The sequence below is a fragment of the Dendrobium catenatum genome, unplaced genomic scaffold (genome assembly GCF_001605985.2).
Source record: "Dendrobium catenatum unplaced genomic scaffold, ASM160598v2 fragScaff_scaffold_421, whole genome shotgun sequence".
In the NCBI taxonomy this organism is placed as follows: Eukaryota; Viridiplantae; Streptophyta; class Magnoliopsida; order Asparagales; family Orchidaceae; genus Dendrobium; species Dendrobium catenatum.
This window is the reverse complement of record NW_021318883.1, coordinates 648,343-674,168: the sequence shown is the minus strand read 5'-3', so window position 1 is coordinate 674,168 and position 25,826 is coordinate 648,343. Positions and strand designations below refer to the sequence as shown.

The 25,826-nt window shown below is 34.8% G+C and overlaps 2 protein-coding genes across 2 annotated transcripts; one reads left to right on the top strand and one right to left on the bottom strand.

The window, feature by feature from the left end:
• Positions 1-661: 661 nt before the first annotated feature.
• On the top strand, positions 662-16,849 carry LOC110110376. The gene is made up of 3 exons (XM_020841820.2): positions 662-980; positions 7,461-7,482; positions 16,474-16,849. Exons 1-3 carry the CDS (start codon positions 786-788, stop codon positions 16,683-16,685), a joined length of 429 nt encoding a protein of 142 aa, XP_020697479.1. The 5' UTR covers positions 662-785; the 3' UTR covers positions 16,686-16,849.
• A 1,609-nt stretch (positions 16,850-18,458) lies between these two features.
• LOC110110548 lies at positions 18,459-25,042 on the bottom strand. The gene is made up of 2 exons (XM_020842078.2): positions 24,375-25,042; positions 18,459-20,365 (listed from the first exon to the last, which is right to left on the bottom strand). The coding sequence occupies exons 1-2, from the start codon at positions 24,775-24,777 to the stop codon at positions 20,352-20,354; spliced, it is 417 nt and encodes a 138-aa protein (XP_020697737.1). The 5' UTR covers positions 24,778-25,042; the 3' UTR covers positions 18,459-20,351.
• Between the last annotated feature and the right edge of the window lie 784 nt (positions 25,043-25,826).

The following is a 25,826-nucleotide window of genomic DNA, read 5'->3' as shown; positions in this document are numbered from 1 at the left end:
TTTCAGGTCATTCCCCGGTTTCTGAGTTAACTCGAACCCGACCCTGTTTTACAAACAGGTCGGTTTTCCGGACTCGAATCCTACTTGCTTTGGGTTCAGGTCAACCCAAACTCAAAATTTTCGAGTTGAATTTTCGAATCGGGTCCAATATTGACACCTCTAGCTGAGTGATCTCACATAAGGGCTAAAAATTTTCTTTTTTAAAACTATATAAATTAATTTATATTCCACGCATTTAAAAAAATTAATATTTTTTCAATTTTTCAAAAAATATATATCAGAATATTTTAAAGTGCTTTTTAAGCATCAAATTTGAAGTATATAAAGCTCGAATTTTGTGATTAATCGATTTATACTGCGAAAAAATTGTCTCAGAGTCTATAATATTTGGAGAAATTATTATGTGCGGCCGCCAAACAGTCTAGAGGAGAATCAAAACGTGTCATGTCATCTAGTACGTAGTGGTACAAATATGTGATATATTTTTATTCGTCTATTGATGTTATTCGGTGATCGCGCAGAATAATTTCTCATTATTGAGTCCCAAAAGAGCATATAAAATTTGGGATTGGTTGATTTATGTTATTAAAAATGTTTATAATAACCTTACAGAAAATAAATTTAAAAAACTTTTATATCGAAATAAAGACACAAAATTTTTTTTATTGTTTTTAGGTGCATAGTAGATCAAAGGGTTGGCAGTCCCTGGTTCCCCTCGAGTCTTCCTATCTCCTTCGTCCCCACACCCTCACTCTTCTTCTCTCCTCCGGCGGGCGGCAGTGGAAATGGCGGATTGGGGCCCAGTGTTCGTGGCTGTAGTGCTGTTCGTCCTCCTCACTCCTGGGCTCATCATTCAAATCCCTGGCAAGAACCGCCTCGCCGAATTCGCTAATATGCAGACTAGTGGAATCTCCATCTTCATCCACTCCATCATCTACTTTGCCGTTATCTCAATCTTGCTCCTCGCAGTCGGAGTCCACGTCTACGCCGGTTAATTCAACCCTAGATATTGAGTATTTATATTTTACCCTCGATTTCGCACTGTATTTTGGCTGTTTTGGGGGAGTTTCTTTGAACAAGTGTAGATTTTACGGAGATCAGACCTTTTTATCAACTTTGAACTGTTTTCTCTGCATCTTAGAAATTGATTTTGGATTTGTATTCTAGCTTCTTATAGTTCATATAATCTATATGGAAATGGAAGTTCGGATTTGAATAGCTGCAGGGATTGTTGTTTCTGAAACTGGGAGACTCGGAATGCAATTGATTCTGCTTTGTATCCTACTATTGGCAGGATTTGAGCCCAATTTTGCTTAAATGTTTTCGAACAGAATTGTGTGGATTTGTTAAATCTTGCTTTAGCTTCGGTTTTTTCCTCATGCCAATCAGTCTTCTGCTGGCAAGATTTACCAAATCTGAAATTACAGGATTTACTAAATCTTAATTGTGGCCAAAATCCTGTTGGCGATTCTTTTTTCCTTACTCCTTCTGTACTGATTATACAATTGTTAAGATTCTACTGCGAAATTTTGAATGAAGACCGGTTTTTTTTTTTTTTTTGGTGCCTTGCTTGATCCAATGAGCTAAACGAGGATTTGAATGGTCCATGGTCTCTTGCGAGAGGATTACTTGGTTCTTAAGCTTTCATATTGGATTTTTGCAAGAGGATAGAGATTGCTAATTATTTCTGGTTCTCAAAATTTCCATTTTTAAAGGGAAATTTCACTTTATATCTTCAATAATATAATTATTGAGAAAAATATTTTATGATTTTGATTTGCCAAATATCCCCAAAGTTCATTTGAGAATGAAAATATCAGGAAAGTTTATCTATTCTACTCGAAATATTGCCAATATCGGGCTTTGAACATGGATAAGCACCATTTGTTCCCATTTCCTCCATGCACAACTTCACAAAAATTACATTATCTTATAGGAAAAATTATTTTGTGCGGACCCCGGACAGCGTCCGGAGACCAACCAGAACGCGTCACATCATTTTTTTGCTCCGTACCGGTGCTTGATACCGTTGTGTGCTGGATGATGTGGCACGTTCTGATTGGTCTCCAGACGGTCTGGTGTCTGCACAGAATAACTTTTCCTCTTATAGACATCGTTGATATGTTGATTATTTCATGTGAGATTTCTTCTAATAGCATTGTAAGAATATCACAACATTATAATGTTTTAATATATAATCACACATTTGTGTTGAAATGATTATTAGTTCAAATCATATTTGAATAAACTTCGATCAATATTTGAGCAATCTTAGAATAATGCTTGAGTTTAGAATAGAAGTAGTTCAAATTGGTTCGAACTTCGAATGTGGTTTGATCTATGTTTGAACTATATTGGAATAAGATTTGACTTTTATAGCACTTCTCAAATGGAAATAGGTTTGAACCAAATTTGAATAAAATTTGAAGTTTTGAAAAAACATTTAGATTTACCACTAATAATGATTGAAAAGTAGACATTCAACAATGTTTTCAATAAACTTAATGAGGTTGTCATGAAGTCCAAAAAGATGAGCGTGTTGAAAATAAAAGATCAACTGATATGCCTTAGAAATATCCAACTTAAATATTAAATTATGTTCAGGAACTTTTTTATGAATGTCATGAATTAATTATTGAGCAAGCAGAACATTATCATCTATACTTTTTTAAGGTAACATTTGAAGTTTATTCATAAAAGAGAGAAACCATACAACTCAAGGCCAATAGGTGGCCAGAACAAGAGAACACAATCAAAACAGTAACAAAAACTACAAAAAGCGAATCTGACTGAAAATACAGAGAATAAAATCCCCTAAGGAAGCCGGACTCAAAAACACCCCCCCCCCCCCCCCCTGTTGCCAAGCTTGGGCCATCCAAGGAGAGAAATAAAGCAATAGTCAAAAGTTCCAAATACTCAAAGTCCATCAAAAGCCACCAAAATCGAACAAGCTACAACCACCAAGGTTTCCAAAATAAGCTTAGGCCATCCAAGGGGCGGGCAAGAAATATGCCTCATCATTGTCCACCAAAATTCAGACACGGCAACAACAAGTAGGTAGAGGAACCACAACCAAGAAGCCCCAAAAGCACTCTCACAGATATACACCAATCCAAAACTACTATCAACCCCAGGTAATAGCCCCCAAATCCAAAGTTACTATCTCTTGTGTTTGCATCGACGACGTTTTCCACCCCCCTGAGAGAAGGCTTTCTCCACTAAACGTTTCACATTCAAATTAAACATCTCATTAAATTCCTCCTCGGGCTCAACCCCACCAAGTGAGTAGAATGATTCATCAATCCAATCAATTTGAGATAAACAAGTATCATAAGTATTCAAATGAACATTTAACTCCTCATTATAAATAATAGCCACAAGGACATCAACAATAGACTCCCTCCCCTCAAAGGGTAATGGAGATACATCTGAAGCCTCAATCATACCAGAACCATTCATACCAATATTGTTAACATTAGACAAATATGAATTAACCACACCCACGACCTGCAAGCCATCAGTCTCCTCTTGCATAGGACAAACCAAATCCTCACCAATGACAGAACACTGGTCTCAATAGGCAATAACTTCTAAGATACCATCTTTACTATTATCAAGATCCAAATTTTTCGAGGCAATGACACTAGCATCCGAAACCACAAGGGCCAAAGCCACGGGATTAGATGAATCATTCATAATCAAGGGAAGCTCAATAATAATTCCCCACACCCAAGCAATACGTTATAACCACCAACAATAGAGGGCTGAACACAAGGAGGGGGATTAACTGTAGTTGACTTATTAAGGTGTGGGTGTAAAACACGGCATTCCACCTTCGAGTGGCCTAATGAGTTGCAATGTACACAATACGCAGGAAATTCCTCCATTATCATAGATTGGATGTAACATAAGTTATCGAAGCCAACCCAAATTTTATTAGGGAAATGTTTGGTAACATCTAGTTCTACCATGACATGAGCAATAGACGACCTCGAACCATATGAAGTAGCCTTATCAGTCTTTAAAGTTCGACCGAAGACAGAACCAAGGCCATGGAGTATACATGGAGAGAAAAGGTGAGGCCGCAGATTAGGAAACAATGTCGAAATAGGAATGATAGGTGATTCAATCTCAATATCCAAAGAAGGCATTCATTTATCCAATTTCATAAAACAATTACTCACAAAGTAGGAACGATGAGCAAAAATCCTACATTGATCCAAGTCATTAAAAAGCTTAATTAGAACACTCCTGGTGTTGAGGATAATAACCGAGTATTCACCATGCAATTTCATATTGAAGAAAAATTTTCTAATAGCATCAATGGAATGCCTATGACCCGGAAACTTGCTAACTAATGTGAATTTGAAAGGAGCAGTGAGTACTTGAATTTCCACATCCGAAATCCATAAGGCCAGCAAACCATGGTGGGAAGAAATTTTAAGACTAGGAAATACCGAACAATGAAAAGAACTAGCTAAGGTAGCCTTAAATGAAAGGGAGGAAGAAGACTCATTCAAAAAACCAGGGTCCTTAAATAAGGGAAATGCCATAAATCCGATAAAAGAAGACACAACAAGATGCTAAAAAAAGGCAGCTGAGAACTTTCCTGAAAAAAGGTCAGGCAACGGGGAAGGCAGCTAGGGCAAGAGGAAACCCTAGCAGAGAAAATATGTCTCGAGAATGCCGATGTTTTCTCCGAATGAGCTATAATTACACATTGTCAGCTATACTTCTACCCTTAACAAAACTAGTTTGATTCCTATAAATAATTTTAGGAAGGATGAGTGCCAATCTAGATGCTAGAATCTTGGAAATAAGCTTGTTAAAAGTAGAACAAAGATTAATATGTCTAAAATCATTCCAAGTTTTAGGAATTTCAGTTTTAGGTGTCAGCATAATAGAAGAAGTAAAAAACTTTGGAATGCAAAAACCATTAAAAAGTCCAAGACAGTTTTGCAAAGATATGTTTTGATGAATGACCAACATTTATAAAAACAAACTTGTAAAACTATCAAGCCCCGTTATAGAATCTTTATTCATATCAATTAAAGAGATGAAAATTTCAAGCTCATTATAGCTTTTAGATAAATTACAATTATCATCTGGGCATAAAAGGGAAGGAATGAATTGGGGAAAATAGATAACCCCAACATCCTTCTCCCAATCAAGTAACTCTTTAAAGTATGAAATAATCGAGTTAGCAATCACATCCTGATCATCACTCCGTACACCAGAATCCACTTTAATTTTGCTGATGAACGATTTAAATTTGTTTGTATTGACCACGGCGTGAAAATACTCAGTATTTATCTCACCCTCAAAGAGGTGTTTAAAAATAGTTTTTTGCATCCAGTAAGTTTCTTCAATATTCTACAAGTAAATAAGATTATTTTTAGCATTGCACACTTGATTCCAATTATCCCCAGTAGAATCAATAGAGTAATTATTTTCAAGGTTAATGACAGTTTCTTCAGCTTTCAATATGTTTACAAATATATTGTCAAAGATAAATCTTTCACCATCTAATAACATGCTTAACTCTTTTCATTTTTAAAGTCAATATAACCGTGTCATTAGTATCAATAATATAGGGCATAGGAGCCATCTAATTCTCCTTAACCACCTTGAAGAAATTAGGAGCATGGAGCCAAATATTTTGGAAGCAAAAAGAAGAAAACCATTGGAATTAACATGATTAATTTTAGACACTAATGGAACATGATCAGAATTTGTTCTACTAAGATGCTCTACAGAGAAAATAAGAAAACAAGTCATTCATTGTTAAATAAGATTATATCAAATCTTTTTCAAATGTTATTATTAGACAATGTATAATAAGACCCGAAAAAGTCAATATCAGTCAAACCACAATCCACAATCCATAAACATTTTCAGAAGCATTTGACATAATAATAAAATCTCCCTCAACAAACCAAGACCATTACAATTGTTATGAAAATTAAATTATTTCTGTCAAAAATGTTACGAATATGAAGACGAGTATCAAACTTGCTCACACCTCTAATAATCCAAATTATGTTTCTAACCATTTACATTTGTTTTAAAAGAAGCATTTGATCTTGTAATTCTTCCTTTCGAAGAAATATTAAGCAATAGTATGCTTTGATATCAAACAATAGTGATCATTTCATAAGCTTTATATAACAATTGAAAACATAGTATGATTTATGCCCAAAAACACGGCCGTAATCTAGGTTGTTAGCTAATTTGATAAGCCCATGATGAGAATCAAGAAGCATTATAAAAAAAATGGTCTAAAAGCTGGAGATTAAAAAAGAAATTTAGGATTAGATCCAATTTAGACTTGTCGGTAGTAAATTTCCCTGCCAATGCAAATTTGAAAGGGGTACCTAATGCTTCGATCTCTTACTCAGAAATCCACAAAACTGTCATCCCACAATGGGTGGTGGGTTTGAGTTCCAAAAAAGCCGCATAGGTAAATGATGAACCAGATAAAACATCATGAAAGGAACACAGTGTATTTTTACAAGCAAGAAAATCAGGGTTATTAAGCTTTGTAAGATTAAAGACCATGTTATCTAAAGAACCCCTCTTAACAGGGAAAACCAAATGAAAAGTCGAAGAAAATGAATAAAAACCAAAACTTTAGCCGGCCAGAGACGACTAACGAAAAGAAAAAACCAGAGAAAGGGGTAAGAGGACTTCCATGGAATGAACAAGACGTAAATTCATGAAGAAACGCAAGCAACGTGCGGTCCAGTACGCTGAGAAAAGCAGGGGAAGAGGAGGGAGACGACTAGAAATAAAATCCTAGCAACGTGCAGTCCAGTCCACTACTTTTGAATTATTATTATTTTAATTTAAATCCTAATTAATTAATAAGATCACATCAACCATCATTAATGTCTATTAAAATTTCATTAATGGCATTTTTTGATGTAAATTTAAAAAAAAAAATGATGGAGCTGTATTCAAATATTTTTTGGCAATTTGTGTATTATTTATTCAAAAATGTGTTTGCAATTGGTTAATTTTCATCTTTAATAAATGAAACTTAAATCGAGCTAGAGTTAATGTCTTGTCATGATATATTTTTTTAACTCAAACAAATAATCCATAAATGCAGTTTCTCTAAGCCTGAAATTGCTCACTTTTAGTAGTTGATCCTTTCAAGAATTACTGAACCATCTAACTTACCTACCTTGCCTTGCATTCAAGAAAAGAAGGCAATAAGCTTTATACTTTTCTTCCTACGGAAAAAAAAAGAAGAGGAGGATATCTGTTACCTTGCATTTAAGTAAGAAGAAAGCTCTTTGCTTCATGCTCCAGCAGTACATAACCAGAAGCTACTTATATAAGGCTTTTATTCACAGTTGGAAGAGAGCAATAAAAATTGCCATCTCTTCAGCTGCTGTTGTTGCTTATTACTTGAGTGATTTTAATAGGTAAGCGGCCCCTCCAACTAATGCTTATAGAAGTTCAACTTGTTCTATTCATGTCTAAGATTTTATTTGGGACAATTTTTTTATTCATTTCTAAAGTAGTTTTTTATTACAAAATTTTTTTGAAGTAGAAATTTCTATATTAAAAAGTTGCTTTATAAAACAGTAAGAAAGTTGTCATAAACGAAGCTTGAATTTTCTTATGAATTTGAGTTGCCATATCTTTAGATTATTCAATTAATTAGGAGGCAAAGTTTGTATATATTATAATTAGCAAATGGTGAAATTTTGAGCTAAGTTATTGAGATCAAAATTTAATCATTCTAAATTTTAATAAAATGTTATACTGTATTCATTTCAAAGTAGATTATTTTTTGTTTTCTTTAGCAAACAGTGGCTTGAATATTCCATTAGTATGGTCAACCATATGAGCTTATTGCTAATATAATCAGCTTCTAAGATATCTATTTCAAGTTGATATTAATTTTGATAAATATTCTCCCTAAATAAAAAATGAGATAAGTTATTCTAATACCTAAAAACAAGAAGTAATGTTTTTAAAAATATCAAAATTAAATTTGTTTCAAAAATTCTAAACAATTTTATAGTGCACAATGTTGTTTGTTTATCTTCAATTATTTTTTAACATTATTGTTTTCTTAGAAGTTAACGATACAAAAGGATCAATGGAAATCCCGTTAAAATACAAACAACTGTGGAACAACTGGGATGTTCGTGTCTTGATTCTACTCAGTCTATCTTTCCAAATTATTCTTATCTTCCTCAGTCGTCTGAGAAGAACCTCCACCTCAAGATGGATACAATTGGTCTTGTGGGCCAGCTACCTATTTGCTAACTGGATTGCCGACTTTGTCCTTGGCCAACTAAGTAGCACTATGGATGATTCCTCCCCCTCCAACGTTGTCATGGCTTTTTGGGCTCCCTTTCTTATCCTCCATCTTGGTGGCCCTGACACTATCACTGCTTACTCTATGGAAGACAATGAACTTTGGGCTCGCCATCTTCTGGGGCTTGGGTATGAACTCTTTATTGCCTTTTATGTTCTCTTTCGCTCCCTTCCCAACACTCGTCTACTCATCCCCACCCTCTTGATATTCTCAGTCGCCATCATTAAATATGTAGAACGCTCTTACTCACTTTACAAAGCCAGTGTTGAAGGCATTCGCAGTTCCATCACCTCCTTTGATAGAATATTACCAACAAAAGATTTGAATGCTTTGAGTCAAGCTTTCTGGTTATACTCTGCTACCAAGCCTTCCTTTATTGATGCTATTCCATATTTTGATGAGTATGAAGAAATTAGAGATAATGTAAAGAAGATGACAGCAAAGGAGATTTTGATGATTATGAGAATGGAGCTTAATTATGCTTATGATGAGTTTTACACTAAGGCCGTTGTTAATCACTCCAAACCTGGGTACATTCTCCGAATTTTTTGCTCTACTTGTATTTTGTTGGCTTTCTCACTCTTTGTTTTAGAGCCAAAGGATGATTTTGACAATCTTGATGTAACAATAACCTATGTTCTTCTTATAGCCTCTACATGCCTTGACTTTATGTCTACAATCATGCTCATATTCTCAAACATGATGATAGTTTCTCTCCTTAATGTTAAAAAGTTAAGCACTTGGAGTGTGTTGCTAGCTGAGCACATTGTCAGAATTAAAAAGGCTTATCATAAGAGAAGGCATTGGTCAATAAAGATGCCACAATTGAATCTACTTCTTAATTGCCTCATGATTTCTGCACCTAGCAAAGCTCCTCGACAGAGAGTGATAAGTTGGGTTTCAAAAAAGGTGGGCTTAGTGCAAGAAATAAAGTTGTATATGACTTGGAGAACCACTGATCTAAAAACATACACCTTACAGACAATGCAACCTGCACAGACAACACAAGAGGTTTTAGAGATCGTTTCTTCCTATTTAAAAAGACGCTTGCATTTATCAAGAGAGGAATTCAACAAACCAGCGGGCTTCTCTGCCCTTCAACAAGTAACAACCATCGCTGATTGGGTTGTAGTACCATTCGTTCAGCTTTTTGAGGGCTTATCACTTGACCAACAAGTTCTAATATGGCACATCACCACTGAGCTCTGCTTCCATTGGAATCCAAAGTCTCACCATTCCTTGTATCCTCAGCGAATTGAGATGAAAGCAAAGGAAAATAGATTAGGAGGAGTAAAGAGAAAAAACTTAGAAATGAAAGCTTGTAAGTACATATCAAACCATATGATGCACATAGTTTTGATGCAACCAAATATGATGTCTACCATGGGAGGAGAAAGCTCAGTGCTATTTTGGAATGCTATTAATGATATGGTTCAGTTCATTCATGAAAGTTGTGATGGTCATCACAAGCTAATGTCGAATGCAAAAGTTGAGGAGGTGTGCATGAACATGATGACTACTCCAATAGATTGGATCAATAATAAATCTTTATTTGTGATAGCACGAGTGCTTGCTCATTTAATTTTTGTTATTAGTGAGGAAGAGAGCTGGGGAGTTATAACCACAGCATGGGTTGAGCTTTTGATGAAAGGGGCAAAGAATTCAAAGGCTAACATACATGTGAAGCAATTGAGCAAATGAGACGAGCTTCTAACTTTCATATGGCTTTTCAACAAACATGTGGAGATAGATGATACATATATTCCTATAAATGGTGTCCTGGTTGATCACCTTGAGAAGGCCAAGTATCTCCTCTCTGAAATTGAACTTCATTTGCAGTAACAAAATAAACATTATCTTAATATATCAATTTAAATTATTTATTATTAATAAATTTTAAGAGTGTTATCTATTTTTTATGATTTTTTAATTTAATTATTATTATAAAAATGTAAATACATATTTTATTTATTTAATTTAAATTTTATAACATTAAAAATTTAATAATTTAATATTTTTGAAGGTTTTGTATTAATATTTAAATAAATTAATTTTTTGCTCATTTACACTAGTAACTTACTAAAAAGGACATATTATGAAAGGAAGAGAAATTTCATGAATATTGTGTTTATTGTAGAAATCATGATATTTGTGTGTGTGTGTGTGTGTGGAGCTTAGTTATGCTGAGTTTTACCTTAAAGCCATTATAAATCACTTCCAACCTGGGTATGTTCTCCAAGTTCTCTGCTCTAATTGTATTTTATTGGCTTTCTCGCTCTTTATTTTAAAGCCAAAGGATGAATTTGACAACCTTGATGTAGCAATCACCTATGTCCTTCTTACAACCTTAACATGCCTTGACTTTATGGCTATAATCATGCTTGTATTCTTGAATAGGATAAAGAAATTAGAAAAATATTATGTTTCCAAAGTAAATTACAAGATAAAAATTTTATAAAACTACACATATACGCTTCTTGCTAGTGATTTTTTTTAAAGGATAATTTTAATCATAAAAAAGTGGTTAAAAGTCCTTAAAGAGAACAACAACTCATTAAGTTCTCAAAGAGCTACAATAAAAAGAGATGAAAAATCTATAGAGTGAGAGATCCCTGCGGGCCTCCAAAAGGACACTACTCGGCAGGGGACAAAATGCAAAGGGTACGACCGCACTATCTCGTAGGACAAAACAGTCATAGGCCTTTGCACTCTTCGTAAGTGGACCAATGGGATGGCAGATGAGATCATACATATGATTAACCATTGAGGATAGTGGCTTTCACCTACGCACCTCGATGAATAATAATATGTATGACGTAATCAAAGTCACGAGATTTCTCCCACCCGATAAATCAACTCGAGTGGGGTTTTTTTGATGTGGGATTCGATTTTCCACGAGCGTAAGCCCCCGTGGTTAATTACATCTTAAGTTGGGACCTAAGAAGACTCTCAATTAAGGATTATATATTATTCTGTCATATGGAATTGTCACATAGAGAAGAGTCTAGGAACTTCCTATTCAAAGGGAAGGAGAGGTTCAACTTGGCTTAGTCAATATACACAGCTCATATCATCATCCAGAAGTATTAAGGTAGTGAAAAGAAACTAGAGAAAAGATAATACTGCACTCAGAGCATACAAGAGAGAAAAATGGAGGCAATGTCATCTATATGATGCAGATAGGTGGAATTTATAACCTCTGAATGATAGAGGACTTACCCGTCAATGAGGCATGCTATGGGACACCTATAGTAGTAGTCTTGAACCCTAAATCTAAAGTGAGTTTAGTATTCTATACATGATACTAACACCCATGTCCTAGCTAATGCATCCTGAACTTATATTCTGCCTAAAAAGAAAAGTCGACTAACCACGTAATCATATAAACTCCATGTTATTCAGTCTTTATGAAAGATGGGTGGGTGGCTGAATTTTTAGAAATTAAGGCCGACATCTATAGAGGTTCTTAAGTGGTCTTGTGCTTATCAAGGATATTATGCTCCTAAAACCAATATAATTAAATTTTAATTTTTAGTTAGTTTCTAATGCAATGCATACTAGTTGAAGTCTACAAATCATAAATGCATGAAATGTTAAAAAGGCTTATAAAGATAATTTTGTAGAAGACTAGACTTCCCTAGGTTCAACACATCATCCTCATAGGTCAAAATCATTTGTCCCTCCTCTCCCATAATAATGGCTTCTTTTAATTTAAGTTCTCTTCTTCAATTGACTTTGATATGGTATGGTCTGTAGGACTGTGGTTCTTCTTCAATAAGCCTTTTATCTTTAAAAAGTGGTATGTGGATTTCATTCATATGAAAGACGAGTTTGACTTCTTGTCTTTGTGGATAAAAATTCAAAACCTCTCACTCTCTTGTTGGAAACCAGACTTACATTCTTCATAGTATATGTTCAAACAGAGAAATCATCCAAACGTCTTGAAGAAATAAGTGTTAACATTGCTAGGAATTTGAATTCTCTTCATGTATAATACAACTGAAAGTCAACCTCGTGCTCTAGATGCAGGTGTCTTAATCATCCTCGAACATCATGCCCATCAAACTCTTTAAGCCCACTAAATAGCCAACCTCCTCATTAGGATGTGAGAGGAAGAAACTGAAGCCAAAAATTTAGACATCCATTGTCAAAAATCCATATGCCCCTTCCATGATAGCAAACCACTATGAAAGCCATATCTACTTCACCTCCATCTTCTCCCCTTCCTCCTCCTACGAACTATAATATCAACCTCTCTCTGAGGTCTTATCAGATCCTTTAACCTCGACATTATCTCCATTCTTAAAGATAAAATTAGTCATCATATGATATCTAAAAATTGGTTTACTTCCTCGCACTCTATTTTTTACAATGAAGCGAATTACTATAACTTTAATCTTTTCAGACTGATCATATTTGGATCAAATGGAGCAGTATAAAAGTTTCCTTCTCCCCCACTTTTATTAGTCCCAACACTCCTGATAAGAGTATTTTTAGTCTGATCTAAATAACATTGTTTCTTAAATCTCTCTCACTAATTTTCCTTGCGCTATTATGGGATGTTTCAATTATTTCAAGATTTAGCATGGTAAGAAAAGGGGGTGTTGTTATTCCTTATTCCAAGCTCAAGGAGCTCAATAATATGATCTTTGAGAATGGTCATTTTGACCTTGCCTCTGTTAGTATGCATTGCACTTGCTTAACTATCAGCTAAATAGTCCTATTCTCATAAAGCTAGATAGAGTGTTGGTTAATGAAAATTGGATGTTGAGTTTTCTCACTTTTTCCCACTCCTCCTCCTCAGACCACTCCGCTATTATCACCTTCTTCTAACCCCCGACCCCTAACCATGTTAGGTTACATTATAAGAATTTTTGGAGTAAGCCCCAATTTTGGGTTGTTGTTATTATTAGTTTTTTCTTAGCACTACTCTATGGACCGCATCTCCACCCTTTACCTTAAGCTAACAAAACTTGAAAGCAATATCAAGTCCCAAAATTGAAATTCCTCAAATTACATATCTACTTCTTTCAAAACCTTAGATACGCAATAAAGACTCAATTTTGACCTTATGAACTCTGAGACTTCTAATTTTGAACTTAATTTTAAGGACAAGTCTACCTTTGAGAAATTGTCCCATTTTTATGATGCTTATGCCTTAGGTGGTTCAAAGAGGAAAAACTTGTTGACTATCTTTTGGGGAGAAAGACTTAAAATTTTATATGGGAAAATTAAAGGAAGCCGAATAATCATAACTTCATTATAGAGCTTACAAAGTGACCTTGGGACCTACTTCAGTCATGAGGGCATTGCCTCTATCACTATTCAGCATTATAAGAAACTCCTCAGCTCTCCACCCCCCTCTTCCCAGTCTTCTCTCCCTTACGGTAACCACATCTCAGATTTTTTAGTTCCTATCCTTGTGGATCCTTTCACTAATGAGGAGATTAAACAAGTGGTATTTAACTCTCCTAAGTGTTGTTCACCTTGACCTGAAGGTTTCGCTTTTGATTTCTATACTTCCACGTGAAAAATTAGGGGTAAAGATATCTATCAAGTTGTTTAACACTTCTTAAGAACAGCTACATATCTAAGAAAGTTAAAGCTAAAGGGATTTTCCTTATTCCTAAAAGATGTTCTTCGGGCCACATCAAAGATTATAAACCCATCTCCCTTAAATACACCATTTATAAAAGTATTTCCAAGCTGCTTGCTAATAGACTTAAAGATTTTATGCCTTATCTAACTGACTCTACTCAAGCTGGTTTCATTGTAAATAGGGTGTTCTATGATAATATTCTACATGCTACTAACCTTATTTCATACTTTAAATATGCTAAAAAAGATGGCATATTCTATGCTAAGTTTGGCATATTTTAAAGCTTTTGATATTGTTTATAGGGATTTTCTCAACAGTTTGTTTGTCAAAGGTTTGCCTACCGTGTTTATAGGTTAGATTAAAGCATGCATTGACAATGTGCATTTCTCTATTTGCATCAATGGCAATCTAGAGGAATTTTTCAATTCTTCCTCTGGCCTTAAAAAAGGCTACCTACTCTCCCCTAACCTCTTTTGTATAGCCATGGATTGCCTCTCTACCTTGTTTAATCAGGATATATTGGATGGCTCTTGCTCTGGGATTAATGTGGGTAGTGCTTTTTGTTACCCACCTCTTATATGTTAATGACCTTTTGATATTTGATCAGGCTTTAGCAACTAATATACATGCTGTGAAGAGGATTCTTCAAGATTTTGGTGAGGTTTATGGGTTCAAAGCTAATGCTACTAAGAGCTCCATTATGTATTCTAATAATCATACTAACCATGATGCTTTAAATTCCATACCTAATTTACCTACTTAATATTCTATTCTTTCCCACTTTGGCATCCCTATTTTTGTTAGAAGGCTTAAGTTTTTTTATTTTCAAAATTTTATTAACAATATCACATATCTTTTAGAGGGATGAAAATGCAAGTCTTTATCACTAGTAAGTATAATGCAATATTTTAAATTCACAATCTCAAATACTATTGCTTATTGGATTAGAGGTGTCATCTTACCTAAATCTTATATTGAGCACCTCAATAAGCTTTAGCTTGATCCCTATATCACAATGATATTAAAACTGGGAAGCTTCAATTCATATCATGGGAAAATACCTGCACACCTAGACAATATGGCGTCTTTGGTACTCCTTTCATCTCAAATCGCATATTTTCCTATTATTGTGCCTTATTTGAAGATGTATTACCAAAAATCCCCTCTTTAGTGACTACTTAAAATAGAAATACTTATCTTTTTGGAAAGGGCACTGATAGATGCACTAAGTGGTGGAAAGTAATCCAAATTATTGCAAATACAATTTCTACTTATTTAAGGTTTAACATTTTGCCCAACATTCACTTCTCTTTCTGTTGGGATCTCTAGATTAGCGGTCAATCTATTGCTAAACTTGATGGTGGCTCTCACATTCTATCCATGATTAACTCTAAAGTTATGGTATCTGATTTTATTATTAATGGGATGTGGCATCTCCCTAGCTTTTTACCTAGGAATATTAGAGACTCCATTTCTAAATTCTTTTTTTTTTCTGTTGCTGTGGATTTTTTTCAATGGAATGGTTTATCTTTCCCCTTCAATAACCATTTTATTTGCATCTTATTTGTTGATGCTTCCCCTAGTTGGGCCAATCAGCTATGGCAGAAATGACCTTTCTCTTCTTAGTTTATGATTGGCCTACCTTAAATGGGGGGCTGAAAACTTCAAGAACTCTTATTAAGAGACATATTCAAGTTTCTCCTTGTTTGTGTCCTTTGTAATAACAATCGTTAAACTCCAATCATTTATGTTTTTTAATATGATTTTACTTTTCACTTATTGTGTGATTTGCAACCTTGTTCTACCTTCTTCTATTGGCCAAACTTGCAACAAATCTTAATTTTTATGGAAGTGTTTGGCCATTCCTTTGGACATTAAACCTAGGTATTACTTGTAGATTTGTGCTCTTGTTTAATACATCTGGAAAGAACGTAATTGCAGAAAGTTTGGAATGCACACACTTGCATCTTTACCATTGTTCTTAAATATGCAAAAAATGTCATTCAACTTGAGCATCATTAATGGAAGAATTGGCACTCCTTCAAGTTTTTCTTGCAGCTTTGATTTTGGACCCTAGACTATGAACTTTGTCTAGGTAGCACAAGCAACTTCGAATTTTGGCCAATCTGGACGGTGATGAACGATTTTTGTCGCCTCTATTTTACTTCTGGAATGGTCTTTATTTTTCATAATCTAAATTCTAATCCTCCTTCACTCCATTTTTATATTTTTCTTATAGTTATTTTTTTCTATCATTTTGCATTTGGATTTATATTATATTCTCTTGAGCATTGTTGCAATGTTTTATAGTTTCATTATAATTTTTCTTATATGAAATTAAAGTGGCCTTCAAAAAATAAAAATAAAAATAAAAATTGGAAAATTTCAAAGATGCCATATTGACATTTACGTTTCATAGCCGACAAAGGGGTCGGTACTCCTCGAAGTCCCTTCACACTGTGTCTCCGTTCGTTCGCTTTCTTCCCCGTCATCCATCTCATTCGGACTTCGCTGGGAAGAGATCGTGGGTCACTTGCAGCGATGGCGGACTGGGCACCTGTGGTGGTGGGCGTTCTCCTATTCGTTCTTCTTTCTCCGGGGCTCCTCTTCGAGCTTCCTGGCAACCACCGAGTGGCAGAGTTCGGCAGCATGCGGACCAACGGAAAGGCCATCTTCATCCACACCCTCATCTTCTTTGCCATCTTCTCCGTCATCATCGTCGCCCTCCACCTTCACATCTACACCGGGTAGACACATGCCTTCACCCTCAGCATATAGGGTTAGGGTTTTCTTCCGTTCAATGTTCTGATCCCTGTTTACCCTATATTTATCGGCTTTTATCAGATTCTGCTATTTATATTACTGTGTCTAATGCCTAATTTTCCTTCATCTAATGATTTATCTGGATTGCTTCAGTTTTTTGTAAATAATTTTGAGGGAAATCTTAGGGTTTCTAACCAATTCGGAATTTGGGATCCGTTGGAAGGTAGGTGGGCTTTCAGCGAGCTTCAGAATGAGATTCTCGGTTCCCACGAAGCAAAGATTAATCGTTTTTCTCACATATACTGCCACCTTGAAAGTGATTGTTTTATGCCAAATAAAAAATAAAAAATTATTGCGACTACTGCACTTGACGAGTTCAAAGTTTGGACCTCGAGAGATCTGAGAAGCGTTCTCTCCCTGGTACAAGTTTTGTACTATTTTATGTTGGATGCTTAGAACATTGAAAAAGACGAAAAAGATTTGAAGTTAAAGACGAAATTATTGTAGAAATGGAAATGGTTATAGATAAATAAAAAATTAGAATATATTGTTGAAGTTGTTTTCATAGAAATCTCCAGCTAAAGTTTATTATAAGTTCTGCTTCCGTCAAGAAAAATTGGGCAAATATTGCATTATTTAAGTATCTGAAGAGATGAAAAACAATATAACTCTATATTTAAATGAAAAGTTGAATCCATCATCAGAAGCAGCAGCTATTAGTTGAAGAGATGATACAATATGTCTGTTGATTAATTAGAATAATTAACCTATTAGCATAATTACAAAAGGTTTATTATTAGCTTAGATCAAGAAGTCTGTTATAATTAGCTCATTTAATTAATTAGTTAGATCAAGCAGACTGCAGAAGTAATTATACTCATTATAAAAATCAATTATTACGAATTGAAAACTTAACCCAAAGTAGGTTGTTTAAAAATAAACTTCATTTTCATGATTTTCATTTGGAGGGCCTATTCTCGTTGCAGGAGTCGTCTAGATTGTTTAATTATCAATTAACTCTTAATTTAATTAACTCTTTGGAGTGGATTACTAGAGTATAATGAGGGATTAGTGATAATATTTTTCACAGAGAAATGGTTGGTGATTTCTAGAAGAAGCTTTTGCTCCTTTTGCTCTTCTTTTTGTTGTGGATTCCTTCCTTCGCTCTTCTAATGAATGCTTACTTGAGAGATAGGTAACAAATTTTGACAACTTAGATACCAAATCATAGCGTATTTTGTAGATGTGTTTTCCAACTTTACTGACTGCTTACCGACATCATAGATTCATAGTAGTTTTTTTTTTTTTTTTAGATGTGAGCACTGAAGTGTTGGAAGTAACCATTAGAAAACCTGATGATATAGTTAGAAGTAATCATAGAAAACTTGAAGATATTAAAAAAATAAATAAAATGTGGGGATCACGTGTTTCAATGTCAAGGGAAGCCCAAAATTGTAGAAAGACATGTAGTGGAATAAACTAAGAAGAGAACATTTGCTATGGAAAATAGAGAATGAAGAACTTCGTAGTAGCTGTTGTATTTTGTATGTTGTGACTCTCACTGTTTATAAGTAAATATGCAAAAGTGACTGATAATGGTTGGATAGCAAGAGCAACTTGCTTTACACGTGTAGGGTGATAGCCTACATGGTTTTGATCATGCGGTTGAGTGGTAGATAGGAGTGGCTGCTCTATGTGTAGTAGAGAGGTGGTCGGATGATGGTGCCCTATTGAACTGTCATCTTATCTTTAGAAGTATTGAAAGCAGTTTAGCGAAGATTTCGGTAGGCTGTTATTGAGATTGAATAGGAAGAATATGAATCTCTCGAGATTGAACATGCTCGTGGATGAAGTGGTAGTCAATTTCAATATGTTTGGCTTGAGCATATAAAATATGGGGTTGTTGGGGAGTGCAGTGATTGAAATATTGTCACCATATGGATTTGTGGGATGTGGCGTCGGATGTGAAATTCCCGAAGAATACGATGGAGCTAAATTATATTAGTTGCAGCAGCAGCGAGCGCTCAGTAATCTGCTTTTGTTGAAGATCTAGCTATGATTGATTGCTTTTTGACACTTCAAGAAATGAGATTTGGTCCAAGGTAACAAAAGCAGCATGTTTTCGTTTATCTGGTTGTAGCATCACTTGCCCAATCGAAATCAGAGAAGGATTTAGAAGTGCAAGGACCTTGAGTGATTGGTAGGCCAAAGATTGAGGTGCCTTTGATGTATTAGAAGAGGCATTTGAGTAGTAATGAATGAAGTGGAAGTGGATCATGCATGTGTTTATAGAGGTATTTGATGGTGAAGGATATGTTGGCTTGGGTAATTATTAGATATTGAAGTGAACCGATGAGATTACATTAGAGTGTTGGGTTGAAGTGAGGTGGTAGAAGTTGAAGTGTGTAGTTGTTTGGATGGAGTTTTATTGGAGATGGACTTGCAAGAAGTCATTCTTGCTTTGTAAAGTATTGTTTGAGCATACGATTTTTGTTATAGAAACAATCCAGTTGGCGTTTTGTGAATGCCGATGCATAGGAAATGATTTGCCTGGCCTAGATTTTTCATAGAGAGCTTGAGGCGAGATTTTTTATCTTGAGCGGATGGCTGAATTGTTTTCGATAAGTAGTATGTCGTTGATATAAATGACTATGTATGTGAGGACATTGTAGTCATCTAGAATAAGGATAGATTGAGTTGGCGCTGTTTGAAGCTTGGCAGCATGAAGGTTCGATTAGTTTCAAGTTTATGGTATTGTTTGTGTTCAACTAGGTTGTTTTGCTTTGGTGTGTATGGGCAACTAATTTGATATAAAATATCATGGGTGGCACAAAAGTGTGAAGCTATTTATTGAGATATTCAGTGCCATCATCAATCCTTGAGCATTTGATTTTATAATGTAACTTATTTTCAATAAGTGTTTTGAAATGAATGGAGTGAAAAGGAATTTCATATTTAGTTTGCATAGAAAATAACCAAACAAAACACGAGAAATCATTGATGAAAGTAGCATAGTATTTATATCATTGCGTGAGGTAACTGAGGAAGGACCCTATAAAAATGTATTAGTTTGAGAAGTAAAAGCTTGTGACTACAAATGATAATTAATTATGACCTTTCGAAGTCTTAAAAGAAATGCAAACATTTGTAGTAGATTGAACTCGAATGTGGCGATTGTGCCTAATGATGGTGGCGATGACTTGATGATGAGGGTGGCCAAGATGGTGATGCTAACGGAGAGCTATAAACATCGAAGTTGTTAATGCGAAGTGGACAAGTTGCTAAAAATTAGCTATTTTGATATCATTTCTCAACTTTCAAGCATTGTTAACCAATCATCTGAAATAAAATATCAAATAGACTAAAAAGTTCACACATTCAATGGAAATGATGAAACCTAAATATACTTTGTATTTATACAATATGGGAATTAAATAAATTATTTTCACCACAAAATGCAAACCATATTGAGGAAAATAAAACATTCATTCAACAATCTTAAAAATTATGAAAATATGATCAGCATTACAATAAAAAGTCTTATAATTTCCAATGAGATATCCTGTGAAGAGGGCGGCGACGAAATAAGCGTCGCCCAGCTTACTCCATGGTGGCCTGCCAAATCTTTTGGCATCTACCACCAACTTACACACTTCAAAAGAATTGGTCTGTGAAAGAAAATAACAAAAAAATCAATGAATCTTTAGAATATGAACAAAATCGAGTCAGCACTACCATCCAGCCATAGGGTTAGTAATGAATCAGTAGTGAGAACAACTTAGTTTTAAAAACAATAGAATCCACGTTTTAATTGCAGTAGTTTGTAACCAGAAGGATTCTCAAACTCCAAGGAGAAGATCAAAGGTTACCATGGAAATTGGAGTTGCTGGAGTTAAGATCAAGTGTTTCAATTTGCAAACTCGAAAAGCAATGTTGGGAAGAATAATAGCCTTCCTTTGTTTGGGATGATTTTCTTACTGCTTCTTAAAGTAATTTTTTAGTATAAAATTTTTTTGAATTAAAAATTTTTGTAATAGAAAGCTGTTTTAAAAAGCTGTCTCAAACAAAATCTAGTGGTGCTTCTTGCTGGTGTTTGAATAGTTCTCTAGTAGGCCTAAAGCAGATGGGAAGCTCATTGACCCACCGCCACTGGCTCATTCCGAGCAGGTCTTCACTTCCATCAAAATGATTTTGTTGGTGACTTTGTTTATCAATATGTTTAGGTAGCGAGTATTATTGTCCATTACCCCATTTATAGAATTAGAAGAGCATAAATAGGAATTATGGAAGGAGATCATCATTGAGGATAAAAAAGAAGAATAGAACCCACTCAAGAAGGCTCTAACCCTCCATCCCATGTGTCAACCTGACAGAATCCGCAGCTGCTCGAGAAAGGGAGCTCATCTATCTTTATGCTGCAAAACTAATTCCTTACTGTAGAGAAATCAAATTTACAGAGCATGTTGACACCCATGTTTTGCTTCTGTAGAATGTGAATTAACTTATTTAGAACTTAGCGATTTCTATTCATCAAAATTATGATTATGAACTTAAGCTCATATGATTAATATAGATTTCAAATGAGTCTTGAAAAAGCTTAGGAAAAAATGTTCCTAGAGAAGGTAGTTTCTTCATTTTTTTTTTTTTTTGTTAAAACTCACAAAGGGGCCTACGCGTTAATCCAAAAAAAAGGTTACAAGATCCATAGAAAGGAACTCCAGCTCGCTACTGCTCATAAGAGCACAAAAAAAGTTCAAAATAAAACTTAAGAGCCGGTGTTCCCTTTTTCTATGAGTACAAAAAAATATAAGCATAAATAAGAGCTGCAAGTAGACAACACCCAAAAAAATGAAGAGCAGATTGATCTCGTTCAGCACATTCTTCCTACAAAAATAGTAAATGAACCTCAAAAGGCTCTTAAGAATAAAAGACAGATGGCTTAACTTCTCTCTTGAGTTCTGGAATTTCAATGATTGCAAGGTAGTTTCTTCATTGCCATATAGGCATCAACCCTATTGCATGGCAGGGGAAAAAACATAAGGTGTGGCTATTTTTTTTTTTTTAATTCTTTGCTACCGTGCTCTTATTATGAAATTCATCATCCCCTTATAAGCTCCTTTTAAAATTTCGTCCAAACCCTTGCCTATAAAGCTATTATCTTGACTAAAGGGGACCAATACCACTTTTCATGTTCAAGACTTTTAACCTAAAGACACCATAGATTTAACTAGTAAAAATTAAAAAAAAAAAAAAATTGATTAAAATAAAAGATGATGATTTTGATGATGTTTTGTTATAGATAGTTACGAAAATGATAGCATGATTATATAAGCTCCTACAAGTTTTTTTTTTTTTTTTTTTTTTTTTAGCTCCTACAAGTTTTTTTTTTTTTTTCTCTTTTTCTTTAAATATGCATAAGCATTATTGTAAACTTACATTGTGGTGAGATTACATCAAGCCCCCGACCATAAGAAGCAAGCGAAGAGGAAGAAGAATTGATGTTGTTGTTTTATTTCATCTTCACTTAGTCATGCGCAACTCTGTTGACGCAATAAAGGAGAGAGGTAAGCCATGCTCGTTTGCCTATTTGAACTCTACTTACATTGTGCTTGAGGCTGCATCTTCTTTGCTCCAAAGTGTGAGCATTGGACCATCAATCCACAATGAATAGGCCTACTGAAAGACCTTTTCCTTTTGTCAACATTCAATGAATGAAATACAAATCATTCTCTACAAATTCATTATCTAGATAACTGATAGGAGACACTTGTAGATTTCAAGTAATTCCTATAAATATTTGGAAAACGGCTAGAATTCTCTGCCAAAAATCCACACAAACTAGAAAAACAGTAGATAATTAGTATTATTTGATGAAATGGAAATGGAAAATACCAAGATACAATTGATCCTCTATTCGAGAGGAGGATCTATCTCTCCTAATTATCTAAACACCGCTAGAGCCTAAAACCTAAGAGAGATCTCAAATTTCAGCCCAATTCAAGAAGCTCTAATCCTAAAAAAATAAATTATTTAATGTATACAATCCAAAAGGAAATCTTTAAGCACTCCCTACATTCAAGTTTCCCTCCTACCGCACTCAAAAATCCTTCCTGAACAGCTCGGCTGGCCTGGGCGGTACGATCGGCAAGTACAGGAGGCAGAGAAGTTCTGCCTCCGTTAGCATGAGCCGATCCCGTATGGACCGGCTGGACCGGCTTAACAATAACCCTAACATTCCACCATAACATTACAATCCTCATTTTGATCAACTATAATCTTCAATATTTTTTCCATTCTATGGAAATTTTCAATTATTCTTGATAGAAAAAGAAATGTACAATATAATGTTTAGGGCTTCCTTTATTAGCAAAAGTAAAGCAATATTAATCTTTTTTTTGCAATAAACTCTTCCACTAGGAGTATGATTAAACTCACATAAGTAATGAAACATAAGAACTATAAGCCTCAATCGAAGTTCCTAAAATATGTTGCTAGCCCTACTATATTAAAGCCTTCCTTATGGGGAAATTGTGATAATGACAATACATAAAATTTATAAGTCTCCACCAACTCTAATGCTAATGTGAAGCATGTTCCACAAACTAATAGCATCTCAAAATTATCAAAAAAGCCAAAAAAAAAAAAAAAAAATCTCATATAAGGCTTACAAGCCCTACCCAATTTCCTAAAAAATGGACTAAAATTTTTCGATTAATTATACTGCGTTCATATCATGATAAAATCCCCAACATTTAAGATAATTCTCTCAATATCAGTCACGGCACGTCCATCTTTCAACACCACATTCTAAAACATACAGTCATAACCTAACTACCAACCCCCTTTTTTTAGACATTTAGCCCAATTAAGGCAAGCTCACACACATTATATGCACAGGCTTCGAATTTAAAACATCTTAATTGATAACCAAAATTCCCAGCCAACTGACCAAGATGATTTGCGTTAACTACTTGCCTTAAAAAGTGGTAAAAAGACATAACAAAAAGTTATTCATATCTCTTCCAAAGAGTATAGTAAGAGATGGAAACTTCGTCCTCTCTTCCTTGGCATGAAGGGCCCTTTAACACACCAATTAAAAAAAGGATTTCCTGATGGAGATTAGAATTTCAATTACTATATTGAAGATTAGAATTTCAATTACATGAATTTTTATAGTAATGCTTTGTGTTACTTGTTGACTTATATTAGTCTTATCCCTTAATCCATCAAAGAAGTCAACACTAAGATCATCTCTTGCAACTGTTATGGTGTAACTTAATTTTTACTCTCCACAAATTATTCATAATTTTTTTTTAAAGTTGCATATAGCATTAAACATTTAAACCAAAAAAAAAAAAAAAAAAAAAAATTATAACTATGGGTGAACACATTTATCGCTATCTTCCTTCAACAAAATAAAAGAAAAAGCAGAAGAAAGATTATCACTATAATTTGTATCACATACTATGGGAGCCGGCATCCTCCATGAATATTTATCGGTCTGGTAACACTTTCTTGGACGCAACAAAGAACAGAACAAAGCAGGACTAAGTAGGAAAGGACAAAATTTTACTTTTTTTCTCAGCATAAATCACAAATTAACCGAATATTTCCATCCGAAATGAAAATATGAGAGAAACCCAAATCCAAAATAGGGCAATTTATCGGGAAGTTTACCTGAGACCTCCTTCGCCGGGGTCCTCAGCGGCGCAGGCTCGAACAAGCACAACACCGCTTTGCCAATCTCAGAGAGACTCGAGATGACCTCTACGAAGTAGGAAAACATCAATACGCCTATGATCCAGGGCATCAGAATGCATCCGAGCACGAACGTGACGGATCCACAAAGTATAAGCGCTAGCGAAGCTCCAAGAAGGAGCGACACGAAGCCCATCGGAGTGAACTGCGATCGTTGCTGCGGACGGAACAAAGCCGCGACGGCGCCGCCACAGGGCCGCAGCGTCCGCGAAGGCGTCGATGCCGAAGGGAAGAAAAGGTGGGGAGAGCGGAGAAGGGCGAAGATGAGAGCGCAGAGCTCGTCGATGAGCTTCGATTGCTGCTGGTCATCATCGCCGTCCATATCAAGAAACGTAACCCTAACCAAGAGAAGAACAGGAACGGAAAGAAATTGACGTGGTTACTATTTTTTCTGACAATTTTATTGGCTCTTCAAACTTCTCACAGATCGAGACGAGCCGATAACGTCCGCCTTCCGCCATTTTCTCTCTTCTTCCGCCCATTTTGAATTTTTAAATGTAGTGAAGGACGAAGAAAAAGTTAGTTGGTACGTTAGCTAATAAGTTTTTCTAACGCGAAATTTTTAGGGAGGATAAGGAAAAAAAAACGTAAGCACTCATAAGTCATAATACAGTAGGAAAGCAAAAAAGAAAAATTATATTATATTCTTAAGGAAATCTCATAAATGATTTAGGATTTATTTTGGGCGGCAACTATTTTTTAAAAGGTGATTATAAAATTATTCCTTTTAAAATAATTTTTTAAAAAATTGATGTAGAAATCAGTTTTTTAAGATTTCGTTTGAGACCAATTTTTTATTGCTTCTTAAAACAAATTTCAGTACAAAATTAAAATTTTTTACTAAAATTCAATTTAAAGTAGCAATAAAAAGTTGTCTCAAGCGAAGTCTGAGACTTTGTTTGGATCATCTTTTTTACTATACATTTTAGACTGCAATCACTTATTCTATTTAGCCACTATTTTTATTACTTTAAAAAAAATTTAACTAGAAGGTCATTTCTACAGTAGTTTTAAAAAATTACATTCTTGATACATCAGTTTATAAAGCATTAAGAGTTATCCCATGGGAAGCCTAATACATAAATTTCATAAAAGAAGAAAAAAAAAGCATAAATTATGATTGTTGCGGGCTAGAAATTACGCGGCGATAGAGATTTGATTCTACGTCTTAGCGTTGTACGTATAACTAGCACACACAGAGAACACAGGATTTTTTACGTGGAAAACCCTAAAAAGGGAAAAAACCAAGAGGCATAGCCCAATTGAAAATGATTCCACTAGATTTTGAGTCGGTTACAAAAGACTGAATCACCTCCAGGGGTGAACAGATTACAATCAATTACTTAAGTAAGGCGTCGGGTCCTCGGCAGG

Excerpts from the sequence above, each read along its gene's own strand:
- LOC110110376 (XM_020841820.2), top strand. The coding sequence starts at position 786 with ATGGCGGATTGGGGCCCAGTGTTCGTGGCTGTAGTGCTGTTCGTCCTC. Across the intron at positions 981-7,460 it reads TCCTCGCAGTCGGAGTCCAC|AAGTTCAACTTGTTCTATTC; the intron begins GTCTACGCCGGT and ends TAATGCTTATAG. Across the intron at positions 7,483-16,473 it reads GTTCAACTTGTTCTATTCAT|CGATGGCGGACTGGGCACCT; the intron begins GTCTAAGATTTT and ends GGTCACTTGCAG.
- LOC110110548 (XM_020842078.2), bottom strand. The coding sequence starts at position 24,777 with ATGGACGGCGATGATGACCAGCAGCAATCGAAGCTCATCGACGAGCTC.